The sequence below is a fragment of the Panthera onca genome, chromosome A2, assembly GCF_046562875.1.
Source record: "Panthera onca isolate mPanOnc1 chromosome A2, mPanOnc1 haplotype 2, whole genome shotgun sequence".
Taxonomy (NCBI): domain Eukaryota; kingdom Metazoa; phylum Chordata; class Mammalia; order Carnivora; family Felidae; genus Panthera; species Panthera onca.
This window is the reverse complement of record NC_138340.1, coordinates 165,609,121-165,625,194: the sequence shown is the minus strand read 5'-3', so window position 1 is coordinate 165,625,194 and position 16,074 is coordinate 165,609,121. Positions and strand designations below refer to the sequence as shown.

At 52.4% G+C, this 16,074-nt stretch overlaps 1 protein-coding gene across 4 annotated transcripts in view; it reads right to left on the bottom strand.

Annotated features, from left to right (window-relative positions):
* Positions 1 to 16,074, bottom strand: part of DPP6 (dipeptidyl peptidase like 6) — an 856,594-nt gene that overhangs the window by 489,754 nt on the left and 350,766 nt on the right. The window contains exon 1 of one of the 4 annotated variants that reach the window (XM_078437167.2): positions 974 to 1,368. The exons of the other annotated variants lie outside the window; for them this stretch is intronic. Coding sequence (XP_078293293.2) covers positions 974 to 1,030 — 57 coding nt within the window. The 5' untranslated portion in view covers positions 1,031 to 1,368. Of the gene's footprint in view, positions 1 to 973; positions 1,369 to 16,074 lie in introns of those variants that run through there. 4 annotated transcript variants of the gene reach the window in all.

The following is a 16,074-nucleotide window of genomic DNA, read 5'->3' as shown; positions in this document are numbered from 1 at the left end:
ATCCTAGCAAGCAGGAGCTAACAACACCCCTAAAATAAATACGGGAAATCAGCTTATGCTGTTGACTTACCAAGCTTGAGCAAACTGCTCTGTGGATCTACTGGTGTCTCCCAGGATCTATTTTAATGATCTGCCTGAGGAGAACTAAGCAGTGATTAAAAGATAAGAGCCCTCACGATCTTCGAGAAGGGAGTTGCAGTATCTACATGAGTGGCAAGACACAGCGTGCAGGTTCCCCTTTACTCCGGAGACCGGGAGCCTCTGCAGATGGCGAGCCTCTTCAGGGCAGGGGGAGTGGCCATCCTCTGCCATATGGGGACACCAGTGCATTCCTGGCCATCCTTGGCCAGCACTGGGAGCCCTGCTCCTTCTCACCTGGGGGTCCCACTTGGTCCCAGCTGGGCATCCTTCAGCCTCCCTAGCGGGCACAGGCTGCACTCTCTACATGCCCAGGATGAACAGCAATCTGCTCACTCCCTTCAAGAAATACTTAAGGAGGAAAAGGGACACAGGTCTCAAAAGAAAAGTCCTTTAAACCGAGCTCCTCTGTCCTCTTTTGACTTGTGATAGAACCAAACCAAAGTCCTGCTGGAGGGTCAGAATAAACTGAAATTTGGGGGGGGGGGGGTCTCACCTCCATCCACCACCCCCCCCCATTACAAAGTAGTGACCACTGACAAATGCATAATTAGGCAGCTGTGCAGGAGACAGGCCTTTGTCCAAAGGTCCCCGGGCATCAAGTTTAAGCCGCCAGATGCTTGCTCCCTGTGGCTGTGCATTATTGATAGAGCCGGGGATCTTTCAAAAATAGCACTCAGGAGCCGGGGAGGCAGACCCCAGCAAGGCTCACTCGGCGCTGGCTTCACCTCCAGCCTCTTGCTCAGGTGAGGGCGGTCATCTCCAATATAAGCTCATTCAAGAAGCACAGGTTCCCCCCCCTCCCGCGCACGCACACTCCAGAAAGCAGCATTACCTGTTCCTGCTGCTGCACGGATTTCCCTGAAGCATTGGTCTCCTTGGCTGTAGTCATGGTCCCCCGTCCAGGGCGCACACCGGCACAGGGGCAGGTGCGATCTGACGGCGAGTTCCGAGCCACCAGAGTCCAATCGGCGGGGAGGGGTGTGATTTAGTCCATGCTTCCGAAACCACACGGCTATTTTGGGGCGGGTGGGGGAGGGCGAGTGGGTAGACCAGCCTAGTTTTCTCTTTAAATGCAAGGAGCAGAGAGCGGATCCGAACAGGGGAGATGCTGCGGCTCAGCGGGGCTTCTCCAATTAGCAACAGCCTCCGCAATCGCCACAGAAACAATGGTAACTGCTTAGCAACCGGCAAGTGGCGGCGCGGTGCAGGAAGGGGACCCGAGTGATGCGCGCTGCTCCCGCCCGCCTCCCGCCTCCCGCGGCTCACGGCGCATGCTCCGCCACGGCTCGGCTGGGGAGGGGGCCTGGGGGCGGGGAGGGGGCCTGGGGGCGGGGAGGGGGCCGGGACCGAGAGCGCCGGGAGGAGGGGGCTCCGGGGGAGGAAGGGGGAGACTGGGGAGGGGGGCGGGGGGAGGGGAGCCCGGGGAGGAGCCGGGTGAGTAGATTGGAGAGGGGGCGGCAGGGGTGGGGAGGGGCGCCGGGGAGGGAGATGGGGCGGGGAGGGGGCGCGGTGGGGGGAGGGAAGAAGGGAGCTCTGGGGAGGAGAGGGAGACTGGGGAGGGGGCGCAGGGTGGGAGAGGGAGGAAGGGAGCCCCGGGAGGAGCGGGGCGAGTAGACTGGAGAGGGAGCTTAGGGGGTGGGGAGGGGGGGCCCCGGGAGGAGAGGGGCAAGGAAACTGGAGAGGGGGCCCCAGGGGTAAAGGGGCGTCAGGGTGGCAAGAAGGGGCTGGGGAGGGGGACCCAGGCGGGGGCGCGATGCCCTGGCCCCGGGCACTGTCACCGCGCTCACTGCCAGGCCTGGGGGTGGCCGAGCCTGTGCCCAGACAGCAGTGCTCCCAGACAGGCAGGTCACACCCTGACGGGGGAGGGGGGGCACGGAGAGGGCACGAGGGAGAAGGTCTTTGTCTCTCCTTTGTGCCAAGTGCCCGGCGCGTTTGAGGAGGCAGATGGGCAGTGGGCTCCAAGGAGTGGCATCTTTTCTGTTTGCCCAGTGGGTTCTGCTAGAATGCTAGATGTGGAAAGGGGGGGCCTTCATTTTCCTTCACGGTCAGAAAACTTCCTAGGTTTCTCCTTTTTACTTAGTCTCCTGTTTCTCTTTGAAAATCAACCAGAACCTCAAGGGTGTCTGTCAGTTAAAAGAAAAAAAAAAAAAAAGGAAAAAAAGCATCTGGGGTGACCTTATAGGAGCAAGGCTCCCTGCTGAGTCCTGAGCTCAAGGAGAAGGCAGGACAGAGATGGCCATGGTGTTGGCCCTGCCTGGTTTCTAGGAGCACTGACTGTGGGTCCTGCTGCTGCAGCCCCCTGACCCCTACCCCCGGGGAGGGGAGGGACGAGTTGGCTGGGAGAGGAGAGACACAAGGTGTGCAGAGCTGACGAGCTCTGAGTAAAGCTTGATTAGCCACTAGTTTGCAGGGGGGAGTGCCTCCTGGCCTTCCAGAAACACAGACCGACTCGGTGCACGGGGGCCTTCTGCTGCCCTTGTGTGTGTGAACAGTGCCCTCTGTGAACACTTCCTAACTCCTAGCTTCAGGCTGCCGCAGGCCCCCATGGCACGGGGAAGCCACCCCTCCAGACGGCACCAACAAACACACCCAAGAAGAAAGTCCTTCTGGCTGGCCGCACATCCTTCCTTCCAGAGAGAAAGGCAGAGTAGATCCGTTTCCCTTGAAAAGCTGTAAAATGGCAGGCTTTCCCTTGTTCGGGTCCTTCCCAGTGCCCCTGACCACGAGTCATTTTACAAAAGCAAACACACTTGCAAGATCCGATGCACTGGGTCCTTCTTCACAGATGACGGATAAATCTAGATCACGGCGGAGTTGCCTGGCCACCTCTGCCACAGCCTGAACTTCGTTCTGGGGGAAGTGTTTGCTTGGCATCGATTCTAAGACATCGAGCTAGGCAGCTGCAGTTTGCGTGGTTTGTCCGAGAATAAATTAAAAAAAAAAAAAAAAAAAAAGCTTTTGCTTCAGGCCTCCCCACGGGACAGGGTGTCTCCAGGGTGGGAGCAGCAAAGTTGTGGATCCGTGGCGTCCTCCTCTGTGTGGCCCCACTACCGGGGGTCTGCACGCGAGTTACTACCACTCCCGGCCGCGAGGATTGTGCCAAGCCACGCAGACTCTCAGGGGGATCTTCATACGGCCCCAGGCTCATCCATGGATGGCCCCGCACGGTCACACCCCTAGGCCTCAGGGAGTCACTGCAAACCCGCCCTTGGGACCCCAGCCACGAAGACCCAGGAAGAAGGGCTGTACAGTGAGGCGAGCAGCCGCTACCCACGTTACCCGCCACGTGCCTGGACCACAGGGACCCGGGGGACTCGGGGGCCAGGGAAGCGACTGGCCAGGCCTGGACCACAGAGGCCTCGGCTGCAAAATACCCCGGGCACTATCTCGGTCTTATTCCCGAGTACCTCAGGGCTGGTCTGTCCTCCTGTTTCCTCCCGAATGAAACTCCTGAGGGGGCTCAAATCCTACCCCAGCATCTGAGAGGAGCTGTGGCTAACCCCGGGAGGCCAGGACCACCAGCAGGAGAGGTGGTAGCCCGGGGTGCTGGGTGCTGGTGGTAGGGAAGGGCGGGAGGCCCCTCGGGTGTTTCCTTTGCACTTCTCAGCCAAGACCTTCCGTATTACCCTACATCTAAAATGAATGTGGCTGTAACGACAGTTCCCCCACGTTTGCGAGATTATACCTGATCCCCGAAAGGGGTCTCCTGCTGACTTCAGATCGTGAGGTCACGTGAGCGCTCGCCTGGCCAGCCCTCCCACCCACCACGACCCCCGTTCATCACCCCTGTTCTCAGGAGCCACCGGGTAGAAAAGTCTGAGAATCACCAGTCGACGGCCAGGCCAGGCCAGGCTGTGCCACTCAGACCCTTTTTGTGGATTTTCTGGCGCCACGTCCCCCAGGTGGCTGACTTTTCTGCACACTCGACTTGACTGCTTTTAAAAGAGAAAGGTCGGGTTCTCCCGCCAAGCAAACGCGACAACACGGATGAACCTGGACGGCCTTCCTCTTGAGTGAGCCACGCAGGAGAAATACTGCGTGATCCCACTTAGAGGAGATGCCAAACGGTCCAACTCCTGGGAGCAGAGGAGAGGATGGTGATGGCCAGGCCCGAGGCAGGGAAACAGGAGCGGATGTGGATGAAACGTCCGTTAGGAGCGACGGAGAAGTTCCGGAGAGGAGCATACGACATCGGGCCCGTAGAGGACAACCCTGCACGGCTCACTCAGTCTGTTAGGAGTCGATCTCCTGTTAAATGTTCTTATCACAAGAGCAATCTTAAAACCAGAGAGGAAGGGCTGCATTTTATCACCATTTAAACATTCATCATTATCCCTCCGGAGCACAAGCACCGTGGTGCCCACGTTAATCCTTCAGCTGCAAGTGGGTGCGTCTCACTCCAGATCTGGGGAGCCATCTCCAGGGGGAATCCAACCAGATTCTCCTGTGCATTATCAGAGCTGCCTTCTAAACTCCTCCCTCAGAGGGGTGCCTGGGTGGGTCCATCGGTTAAGCATCCAGCCTCTGCTCAAGTCATGATCTCACGGTTCGTGAACTGGAGCCCCGCATCCGGCTCTGTGCTGACAGCTCGGAGCCTGGGTCCTGCTTCCAATTCTGTGTCTCCCTCTCTCTCTGCCCCTCCCCTGCTCATGCTCTGTCTCTCTCTCTCTCTCAAAAATAAATAAACATTAAAAATATTAAAAAATAAATTAAAATAAACTGCTCTGTCAGAGAGAAAGCTATCAACCAGTGAATATGGGGGCGGGGTGCAGACCCCACCCCTCAACATAAGGAATTTACAGACACATTTCTGGAAAGCGCCAGGAATAAATACCATGGCTTCCAAATTCTAGAGACTGTGGAAAGGACACCTCGGAGAAGAGTCAGGGTGACTCAAGCAGGAACAGGGGCGCCCCCCAAAACCACATCCTCCACACTCCTCCCCTGTGCTTTCCTCGATGAAGGTTTACTTGAGGTCATACATACTCAGCAAGGGGACAGTGCTTACCTGCCCCCGCTAACGACGACAGCAGCACGTGGTACTGTGCTGAACGCGGTATGTCCCCCAAGCAGGGGAACCCCTGCTTCCCCTACTTTATAAAAGGAAATTGAGATTTCGAGAATTGAAATCTGAAACCCACGGTTACCCAGAGAGCAAGGAACCAAGCCAGAATATGAACCTCGGCAGTTCAGGTTCGGGACCCCCATACTGCACTGCCTTGAATGCCTGAATAGACTATTGAAAACGTTTAAATAGTCTAGGGGCGCCTGGGTGGCTCAGTCGGTTGAGTGTCTGACTTCGGCTCAGGTCATGATCCATGGTTTGTGAGTTCGAGCCCTGCCCCGGGCTCTGTGCTGACAGCTCGGAGCCTGGAGCCTGCTTCGGATTCTGTGTCTCCCTCTCTCTGAGCCCCTCCTCCGCTTGTGCTCTGTCTCTCCCTGTCTCTCAAAAATAAATAAATGTAAAAAAAATATGTAAATAGTCTATGTGCCAGGAATGACCCTGAGAATTTTATATATATATATATATATAATCTTCTTCATTAACCCTTAAAAAATCTCTGCTTTAGTTTGCTAGGACCACAACAGAGCACAATGGATGGAGGGCTTCCACAGCAGAGATTTATTCTCTCATTTCTGGAAGCCAGAAGTCCAAGATCAAGGCATTGGTTCCTCCTGAGGCCTCCCTCCTTGGCTTATAGATGACCCTTTGGCCCGTGCCCTCACGTGGTCCCTCTGTGTGTGTGTCTGTGTCCAAATCTCCTCTTCTTATAAGGACACGAGTCAGATTGGCTTCAGGCCCACCCAGTGACCCCACTGTACCTTGCTCACCTCTTCAAAGACCCCACCTCCAAACACGTTCTGAGGTCCTGCCTGTTAGGGATGAACACACGGATGGAGGGGGACACGATTGTAACACTATTAGCTCCCTTTTTACGTATGAGGAAATGGAGGCTTCAAATGATTACTACGTTCCTCCCAAATCATGTAGGCAGCAGTACGTGGCAGGGTTGGCATTTAGATCCAGTTCTGTGCGATCAAAGCCCGTTGCTGCGCATGCATACCGCGGGCACGCGCGCACGCTCCCTGCGCCTCTTCAAACACCTGCCGAGTGCTCGGGCAGGAGCGGCTTCCCAAAACTCTCCAAAGGAGAGGAAGGCTTCTGATCGCCCCAGCTCCTGCTGAGTCGCTAAATGGGTCTTGCTAAGGCCTTACTCCGGGCGACTCCCCCCCCCCTTTGGTGTCGAGAAAGATCCCACTTCAAGCCACGCAAGAGCTTAGGAGGAGGATCTCGGGCTTTGGGAGGTCAGGCTGCACCCAGCAAGGACTAGGCCGGCGCCTGTTCTCGGCCAAGCCGACTCTTCCCTGGAGCCTGGCGGAGCACACGCCAGGCCTGGCAGCCAACGGGGACTCGACCAGCTGCCGGTCCTGCCATGTTACTCCCTCCGTGCCCACCCACCCTGCTGCCCGGAGCTGTTGGAAATCTCTCGTGTCTGCAATCAGCGTCACCGAACGGACCCGAGCCCGATCAGCCCTTTGCAGGTGCATCTGGAGACAGGCTGCTTCACGCGGGCACACGCCGATTTCGCCTCCTCCTCTCCCCGCCCCGGGTGTGTCCGGCTGGGGCGCCGGCACAGGCTCGGCTACTTAAGTTTGTTTGCAGACTCGCAGGCCCGGATCCCCTGCAGCTTGATGTGAGCTCCCGCTCCTCGGATTTCCACTCGCCTTGGCCCAGAGCCCATCAGCCACAACAGCTTTGCGTCAAGAACATCGGATCTGCAAGGCTTTACCGAGCCTCTACTATGTGTGGACGGCAAACCCACCCACTGGAACAGACGCACTGGCCTACACGCTGCTGTAAGGTAGGGATCAGGATGTCTTTAGAATCTGGGAAGATTTTGAACTTTGCAGCATTAACCATCTGCAAGAGAAGCTACTTCTAACTTACAGTTCCCTGAAAATAAAAAATACGGGCAGCAAGGCAAGATTCCCTGGAGAGCCAGGCTGAGATCCAAAGAAGCAATTTGAAGGTAAATAAATAAAAAGTAAATACTGAGCATTACCAAGGAGAAGGAGAATGTGGGTAAGTTTCCTAAAGACTGGGTTCTGGGTTTCTCTAGACAAAAAGACCAATAGGGTTTATATATATTATATATTATATAAAACATATATTTGTATTATTTATATATAATTAATATATTAATAATAATATAAATAATATTTACATTATTTATGTATTAAGGAACTGGCTCACTCGATGTGGGGGCTTGCAAATCTGAAGTTTGCAGAACAGGCCAACGGCTGGAAACCCAGGGAAGAGCAGCCTGAGTCAAAGGCCATCTGGAGGTAGAATTCCCTCTTCCTCGGGGGAGGTCTGTCTTTTTCTTAATGACTTCAACTGATTGGATAAGGCCCACCCACATCATGGAGGGTAATCTGCTTTACTCAAAGTCTACTGCTTTAAATGTTAATCACATTCAGAAAAACAAAAACAAAACCAATTAAAAAAAAAAAAAAAGGAAAGAAAACAAAAACCATAGCGATACCTAGTTTGACCAAAAACGGCGTCCCATGACCCAGTCACATTGGTACATAAAATTAACGGTGACAGGCCATAAGTAGAAGTGATAGATAGTAGTATCTTAATATTCTCAATTTACTCTTCTCTTCCTTCCCTTTCCCACCTTTCTACCTGGGATGCTTCCCACAGTCTTGAGCCGTGAGATCGAGACCATTGGTAGGATAAACCCTTGGGAAGGCGCCTAGAGACCCAAGGACCTTGTGAGAAGGAACAGCCATAGCGTCCCTGGCTGCTTACCTCCAAAACTCATATACAGGAAAGACAAATGGACTTCTCTCTTGTGTAAGTCACTGTTACTTTAGGTGTTCTGAATTCAAGTCAACACAGTACAAATTCCTCTTCTGTCTTCTCTGTTTTCCTCCTAATAGTTGCGCTAAGAGTGTCCCCATAGAATTACAGCCAATGCAATAAGGAAGGAACACTTACGGATCTGTCTCATCCGACATAGGAAAGATGGGTACTAGAGGTAGCAAATGGGTGAGCCTCTAAATCGGGGCCCGCATGCTATGGCCCGTGGGCCTGATGCAGTCCACTTCCTGTGCTTTAAGTACAGTTTTATTGGAATGCAGCTGTGCCCATTTGCTTCCATACTAGCAGCTGTTCTTACGACACAGTGGCAGAACGGACACCCGTGACGGAGGCCATGTGGCCGGTAAAGTGTAATACTTACTATCTGGTCCTCTGCAGAAAAAGTTTGTTGATCCCCGGCCCGCAGTAACTCTGTTGCACGTCAACTAAAGGTATGTGGATCCATTCAGAATCCCAAATTCAACAGGAAAAAACCTTCTGGGATCAAAGCAGACCAGCTCCACAACCCCCAGAAAGGAAAGAGGATAGGAGAAGCCTAACGTGTTTCACTGGTAGCCTCAGCTCACCGCCCACCGGCCCGTCAGAGCCCATCTCCTGTGTTGTGGAGCCGACTATCCCCACCACACCCCCGGTGCACATCCTACAGCACCCTCCCCAGATGCACAACACTTTCACGGGACAGGGTTCGGTGCCCCAGACGCAGGAATCTCCTATGCACGTGAGGAATGCTGAAAGCATTCAAGTGGTCTGCCAAATCCTTACCACCATCGCTTACGGTAAGTGCTCAAAAATATTTGTTTGGATAAATTAATAAGGTGGCGGAGTCCAAAGAGTCCAGTGATAACCTCATATCATATCTGAATGATCTTCACTTCTTTTCTCCCTAAAAGACGCTCCCCTCGCTGATCACAAACCTTTACAAGATAAGGTCATGCTAAGCGCTCTTCCTGGGGACTGAGGCCACTGTCTCCAGCTGCCTGGGAAGTCAACAGCTCTGTGTTTACTGAGAAATTATTATGTGCTAAGTCAGGAAATCTGTCTTCATGGCCTCACAGGAGAGGGAAACTTGTAGCAGATAAATGCCTTTTGGTCCTGCCTTAGGAAGTACAAGGAGAAAGGCAGCAGGGAGTAGAGGTGTCCGACTCTGTGTGAGGGGCGATGTAGAATTTACTGGATGCACTGCAGGCAATGCTAAGCAGTGATCAGAAGCAAGATAATGTGTGTACACAGAGTCGCACGGGTGGATGGTAAATGCAGCGCTTAAGGCAAAAAAGTCAGAAATATCCATATTTACACATGTAGACATACATGTGTGAGTATATATTTACATAAACATAGATGTACACAAAACAGATGTATGCATGTATAAATAAACCAAAACCTTATAACAAATAAAAAATGTGTTCCTACAAAACATGTGTTTTGCAAAAACACATACAAACTACGAGTTGCCCATCAAACAAAATCAATGCTTGCTGATGGCAGGGAGGGAAGAGAGTAGATGACAAGCTCAGTTGGGAAAAAGAAAGGGTTGAAGGGAGGCAGAAAGGGGGGGGGAGGAAGCATGGAGAAAAGGAAAAGAAGGAAGAAGGAAGAAAGAGGGTGGGTTTTGCTTGACCCGCAGATGAAAACGTGCCACAAACTTCCCTCCGCACCTCTCAGTCCCCTCACCTGTGAACAAGATGCAGCAAGTCCAAACAAAATGCTCTGTCACCCTGCGTGGCCACCTGTACCATGGGATGTGACCCTCACAATGGTGCCTTCATTCCTTAACGACAGGTAAGGAGCCTGGCTGCAGGGGAAGGACCGTTTGGCCAAGGCCACACGGACCGTGATCTGATTACTGCGCCCGGGGTGAGCCCACACCGGAGCCTCCCCGCCAGGCAGGAGCACCACCCTCTCCAAATTACGTGTTCCCGAAGCTACCTGCCAGCTGGAAGGTTCCACGCTGTGAGTCCAGGTAGATGTTCCAAGGTTGGCCATCCAGTTTCTGAAAACCACTATAATGCGAAAGGGCTTTTAAACCAGCTCACATTTATGTCCACACCCTGGCTCTCATTTATTTACTTTCTTTAAATGCACATAACTTACTTATTATGTATCATATTGTTCTCTAAATCCTTTCAACCTATAGGCTTTGTTTTTCTCCAAGATGGCACGTTTCTTTTCCGTCTCTTCCCTCCCCTGCCCCTTCCTTTCCTCACCCTTATAGGTGCAGCCTCAGTTCAACAATGCACTCAGGGTGTGATGTTTGGGAAACTCTGCTTTAAACTTTCCATGTTTCATCCCAAAGTAGCTTAATTTCATTCAAGTTGCCTTGCCCGTCACGTCTCCCCTGAACCATCCCACGGCTTTAAACTCAGCCGCAGGGGCGCCTGGGTGGCGCAGTCGGTTAAGCGTCCGACTTCAGCTCAGGTCACGATCTCGAGTCCGTGGGTTCGTGCCCCGCGTCGGGCTCTGGGCTGATGGCTCGGAGCCTGGAGCCTGTTTCCGATTCTGTGTCTCCCTCTCTCTCTGCCCCTCCCCCGTTCATGCTCTGTCTCTCTCTGTCCCCAAAATAAATAAAAAACGTTGAAAAAAATAAATAAATAAACTCAGCCGCAGAGCCAGGGCGCTCTGGAACCGGGCAGGTGGGCCACACGCGCTGGCCGGTGACGCTCAGCACGGCCTGCGTCTTCTCAGGCACCTCGTGTGCCAGGATGACCTTGGCAACGGCGGCTCGACAGATGCCTTGTTTATGGTTTCTAATGACCCCCGCTGAAATTTCTGGGGCTGTTCACGCAGCCCTAGTCTGGCGCCAGCTGTGGAACAAGCTATCGTGTTGCTGGGGGAACATATGGCCACTCAGGTATTTCTGCCCGCACACTGTCTTCAGTGTTGTTTCCGGAAAGAGATACCCAAAGGAGGCCCCTGGATGATCCTGGTGTGGGTTTCACATCCTGCCTGGTTTCCCGGAACCTCTGCTCACCTCCCTGCCTTCTGGCCTGGGCCTGGCTCTTTGGGAGGAATGGGAGAACTTGTCTGATGTAAAAATGTCCCCGCTCCCCAGACCTTTCAGGGCTCGTGCTTCATTTCCAACACTAAATAAATAAATTAGGAGATCCGTGCAGAAGGTTTCCAGAAAAGGATGAGCCAATGAAATCCCTGTTGTCCAACACTTTGCAGAAACACCTCTGAGTTGACTTTGGGGATGAGTGTCAGTGACATTCAAGTGGGCCACATAAAATTGGAGAGACATGTCAACAATGGCAAGCTAAGACACCTGGTGCTTTCTCTCGGAAGGCATCATCAAAGCAAGGACATTAACAAAGGACAAAGAAACCACATCCTCTACCCGGGCACGGGTGCCAGCTCTACCCCTCACCCTCCTCTCCTTAAACGCCAGGCTCAAATGCCACCCCCTACCTCCCCGTGGACTCTGTCCTTTGCCCCACTGCTCTCCCATCACACACATTCCATGTCCCATGTCTGTGTACACCCCTTGCTGCCTCATAGAGTCACCGTCCGCTTCCCTGGCATGCCCAGCCCCACCGTGAGTTTCTCCTCGGCAGGGCCAAGGCAATGTGACGTTCCGCTATCAGTTTAAGGGACGGCTTTGAGGCCAGAATTGTGTGTGTGAATCCCACATCTGTTCATTTGCTGGCTTTGTGCAAGCCACTGATTCCAGATTCCAGCTGTGAAAAGGACACGGTAGTCGGTGGCTTGTAGAACGCTGTCAGAATGAAATCAGATAAACTCAAACCAATGGACAGAGTTCGCTCTCAATAAACGGTTCGTCTCATTGCCAGACTGAGAGCTCTGGGAGGTCAAGTCTGTTCCTCCCTGAATTCTCAGTGCTCAGCACACAGAAGATGGCAGAATAATGAGTGTGTTGGGGACAGAACGTGTGTGAAAGCTGAGCAGCACCTCGACCAAAATCAGGGGGACCAGAGTCTCTCTCTGCACGATGCACCGAGAGAGGTCAGAACCAGGTCATTCATTTCCGGAACTCATTACGGACAAAGAAGTGTAGACAGACGTGTGCACTCAGAGTGGAGCCTTAACGGGACAATGTGGTCACAGTAGGAGTAACGGAGGGTTGGAAACACGAGATGGAAACCAGGCATGGAGGCTGCCCGGGGAGCACAGGGCAAACCAAGGAGAGAGTGCAGGAAGGACTGACCAGCCCGAGGAATCCTCCCACATGCCGCTGAGATGCAGGAGCTGCAAGGAGAGCCTTCTAGAAGTCGGGGCTCCGTGCCCATCCCACCCGTGTTCTACATCCGGCCAGAGCGCCTCTGCCTCCCTCTCCTTGGCCAGAGTTGCGTCTCATTGGATGGAGCTGTGCGACTTCAAACACGGGGCCCACGGAGTCCACCCTGCGGACGGCCGCCTTTCAAGAAGGCAGCATGAAAAGCCGGGCCACTGGCCACTAAAGAGAGGAAAACTTCTGACATTTCAGAAATCAAAGAGGAAACACGCGAGGAAGATATGTTTCATCAATTCACCAGACAGGCATAAAAGGCTGCATGTGCCTTATTATGTCTTTTTTAAGAGTCTCTTTTGCTAAAAATTAGAGCTACGTGAAAGTCCTTAAGAATCAGGGCCCAGCCTGTGTGAGAGAGCACTGGCAGGTCCCACCCGTCCCGGCCTCCATCCTGTTCATGTTCACTCGATGACCTCTCTTGGGGTCATGCGCTCGGGCCCCTCGGAGGTTCACAAATGCACCTTAGAAATGCTCACCAAGGCCAGGATGGGGGGCGGGGAGGGAGACCTGTTCTGGGCCCCCGTGAATCCGATAGAGAGAACACATCTTTCCTTTTCCTGACACACGGGTGGTACCACAGGACATGATTACAGGTCAGCTGACAGGTGCCTGTGAACCCTCTGATCTCATGACAGTGACTGCACCCTTCCTCACGTGCCCTCACTCTACACAACCTGGACTTGTGGAGAGGAAGCATGCAGTCACCGTGGACCCCCCCCCCCCCCGCCCCCCATCAGTAAGTTCGCCCGAACAAAACTCTGCGTAAACGCTACAGACTGGCCCCCTTCGTTTTCCAGTCTCAAAGTGCCTTCCCAGTCCGGGGGATACTTTACTGTCCTTCCCCCACCTTCTAACACTATCAAATAACAATAAAAACATCTATGTGAAGTAATAGATAAGGTATGGAAGGGGAAGTCAGATCGCCACCAACCCCCATGAGAAACGGAAAAGATACCTTGGTGGAAAACCCAAAGCGGCCAGATGAAGACAGTAGCCGTCCTAAGATGAAATTAACTTATTCTACCACTTCCTGTGTCAACCAGCATTAATAGAGCAGAATAAAATTAAAAAAAAAAACAACCCAAGTAGATCGAACTCTTTGTAGGGGTATCATTATTTTATGAAACTTTGGTGAAATATTACAAAGATACCGCTCTAAATTCCGTGAAAAGTCTAAAGAGAAATTGTGTGTGTGCACCATTCCGACACGTTTCTCTCCTTCCTGAGAACACACCACACCCTTGCTTCTCCAGAAAGCCTTTGGAAGCTGAGGCCAGAGCGGCTCCTAGGCGGATATAACACTCAGTAACTCCCCATTTTCAACACGTCCATTTATAAAATACACCACAACAGGGTCTTCATGCGATAGAAAAAAGCACACCCGAAACGAATTCGCAGCCACGATTGAATGTGTCTCCTACAAAGGCACTCAGATGAATACAGGCAAAGAAAGACTGTCCTTGGAAGGATCATAAACAGGACAGGAGTCCGGTTTCAGTCACATCTCAGATGGATGGAAGACCAACCCTACAACATGACTGATGATTTCTCAAAGCCCATCCTGAGTAGGGTAATGGGCAGAAAAAACCACAATGGATATGGTAAAATTTGTAGGGGGGACCACAAAGCATCCAATTTTGATGTATTTTCTTCATCAAGGCTTCAAAATCATAATTATGTTTTCATCCTTTGAATGGTTGGGATCCTTCCCACTATAACGGATACAGCTGATATAAGACATAAGACAACCCTAGTCTCTCCGTGAACTTTGTACTGATATTCCATCAGTGGATCAAATTAACACACCTGCCCTACCAGGAACTTGAAGAAATTCAGGACAATAACTTTTGGATTCAGGGCTACTTCCTCCTTTACCCTCTTCCACAGCTTTCAGAAATGCTCCTTGCCCCTCAGATGAAGTATGGTCTCCCAGCGTGTATAGAATTTTGCCGGGCCTCTGAAAAGGGATGGGGTCAACGCATCCGCTGATACTGGAGTATGAAGGTTGGAGTATGTCTCCTTTCGTGGAGCGTTTACGTTCTCGTTGAGAACACCTCACCGTCCATCACTAGGTTGGTTCTGGATGGGTATCCCTCTTAGGCTGAGGCAGGAATACCATGGCGTGGGTGACCGGACTGAATCTGTGATCCCGTCAACAGCCAGCCAATCTGTGGCCATCAATTCCACAGCAAGGGGTGAGTCAGGCCAATCCGATTTTCCCTTTCAGCGACCTGAACTCAGAAGAATCAAGGGTCTGCTAGCGGTGAGGGGTCAGCCCGAAGCTGGAGGATGGGGAGCGGACAGAGCCCAGGCTATAGCGACACAGCTGCTGTGAAGCTGCTAGGATGCCTAGCCCAAGGAGAGGTAGGAAGCATAAAGGATGAGCAAGTGTGGAGCACAGCGGGGAACAGGAAAGAAGAAAGCAAGCTCTTATGCCTGGAGCAGCTGGATCCCGGAATGGCCTTGGTTTGTGGCAACGTCCCAGCTCTGGTCCGTAATTTAGAATTTACGCAAAGTCGGAGGCCTCCTCTCAAGGCCAGGCTACTCTGCAACCCAGTGTTTGGGGGCAGTGAGGGGCAGGTCAAAGGTGCCAATACAGATGAACGCCCGAGGCTCCCGAGGTGAGTCTGCATCTCGGTGATCCTATCACTCTGGGGGTGGGGTGGGGGAGGTGGTACTCATACAGGAGGTCTCTGGGGGAAATGACTGCAAACTGGTTCAGGTCCTCAAGCCCAGCACTATTTCCCACTCGCTGAGTTTTGGCTTCACTTAAAAACAGGAGATTGTTGGGGCGCCTGGGAGGCTCAGCTGGTTGAGCATCTGACTCTTGGTTTCGGCTCAGGTCACGATTGCACAGTTTTGAGATCGAGCCCCACGTTGGGCTCTGTGCTGATGGCTCAGAGCCTGTCTTGGGATTCTCTCTCTCCCTCTCTCCCTCTCTCTGCCCCACCCCTGCTTGTGCTCTCTGTCTCTCTCTCTCTCTCAAAATAAGTAAAGAAACATATGGGGGAAAAAACAAGAAACTGTTACTAGATCCCTGGTTGGGCACCATTTTTTTTGTCTCTCACTTAATTCCCAGACATTTATTGCGCATCACTATATGCTAGGTCCTGTGTAGACACTGGGGGAAGAAAAATCACAACCCCTGGCTTTGAAGGACTCTGAGGCTCATGGAAGACAGAGAGATCAACAGAATATCCAGATGGACGTGGAGGCAAGGGTGTCCGGCAGGAGCAGGGGATCTGTGGTTCTAGAAAGGATTTTGTAAGAAGACTGGGCTGGTGACAAAGACCTGGCACGGAGGAAGGGTAGTGACGCACAAAAATGTCTCTTGATGGGTTGTAAGCAGTTCAGTGCGCTGGCGTGCAGCATGTGTGAGAGTCACGGAGCGGGAAGGGTGCCGTTCACCAAGGGTCCAGACTCCCCCTGCAGACAACTGAAAAAAAAAAAAACTGTGGCGATAAGATGTCCTGAGCAGATTTACAGTTAGAAAGGTTTCTTTTCAGAATGTGGAAAATGACCTAGGATGGAGACTCCAGGCCAGGAAGCTTTTGGAGCACTCAAGCAAAACGTAAGAAGCGCCAGATGTAAAGTGATGGGGGCGAGAAAATAAAATTAAAGTTGCTTCTCAGGGCAGAACTGAAAGAACATGTTGACCAATTAAGATGTGATCCGTTTTCTGTGAGTAAATTTGGCTACAGCAACATACGCTAATTCTCCGGAAGGCCTGGAACAGTGCATTGCCAACATCACACACGTTTGTCAGTTTCACCTTCTATCTGTACTTTTTCCAGGC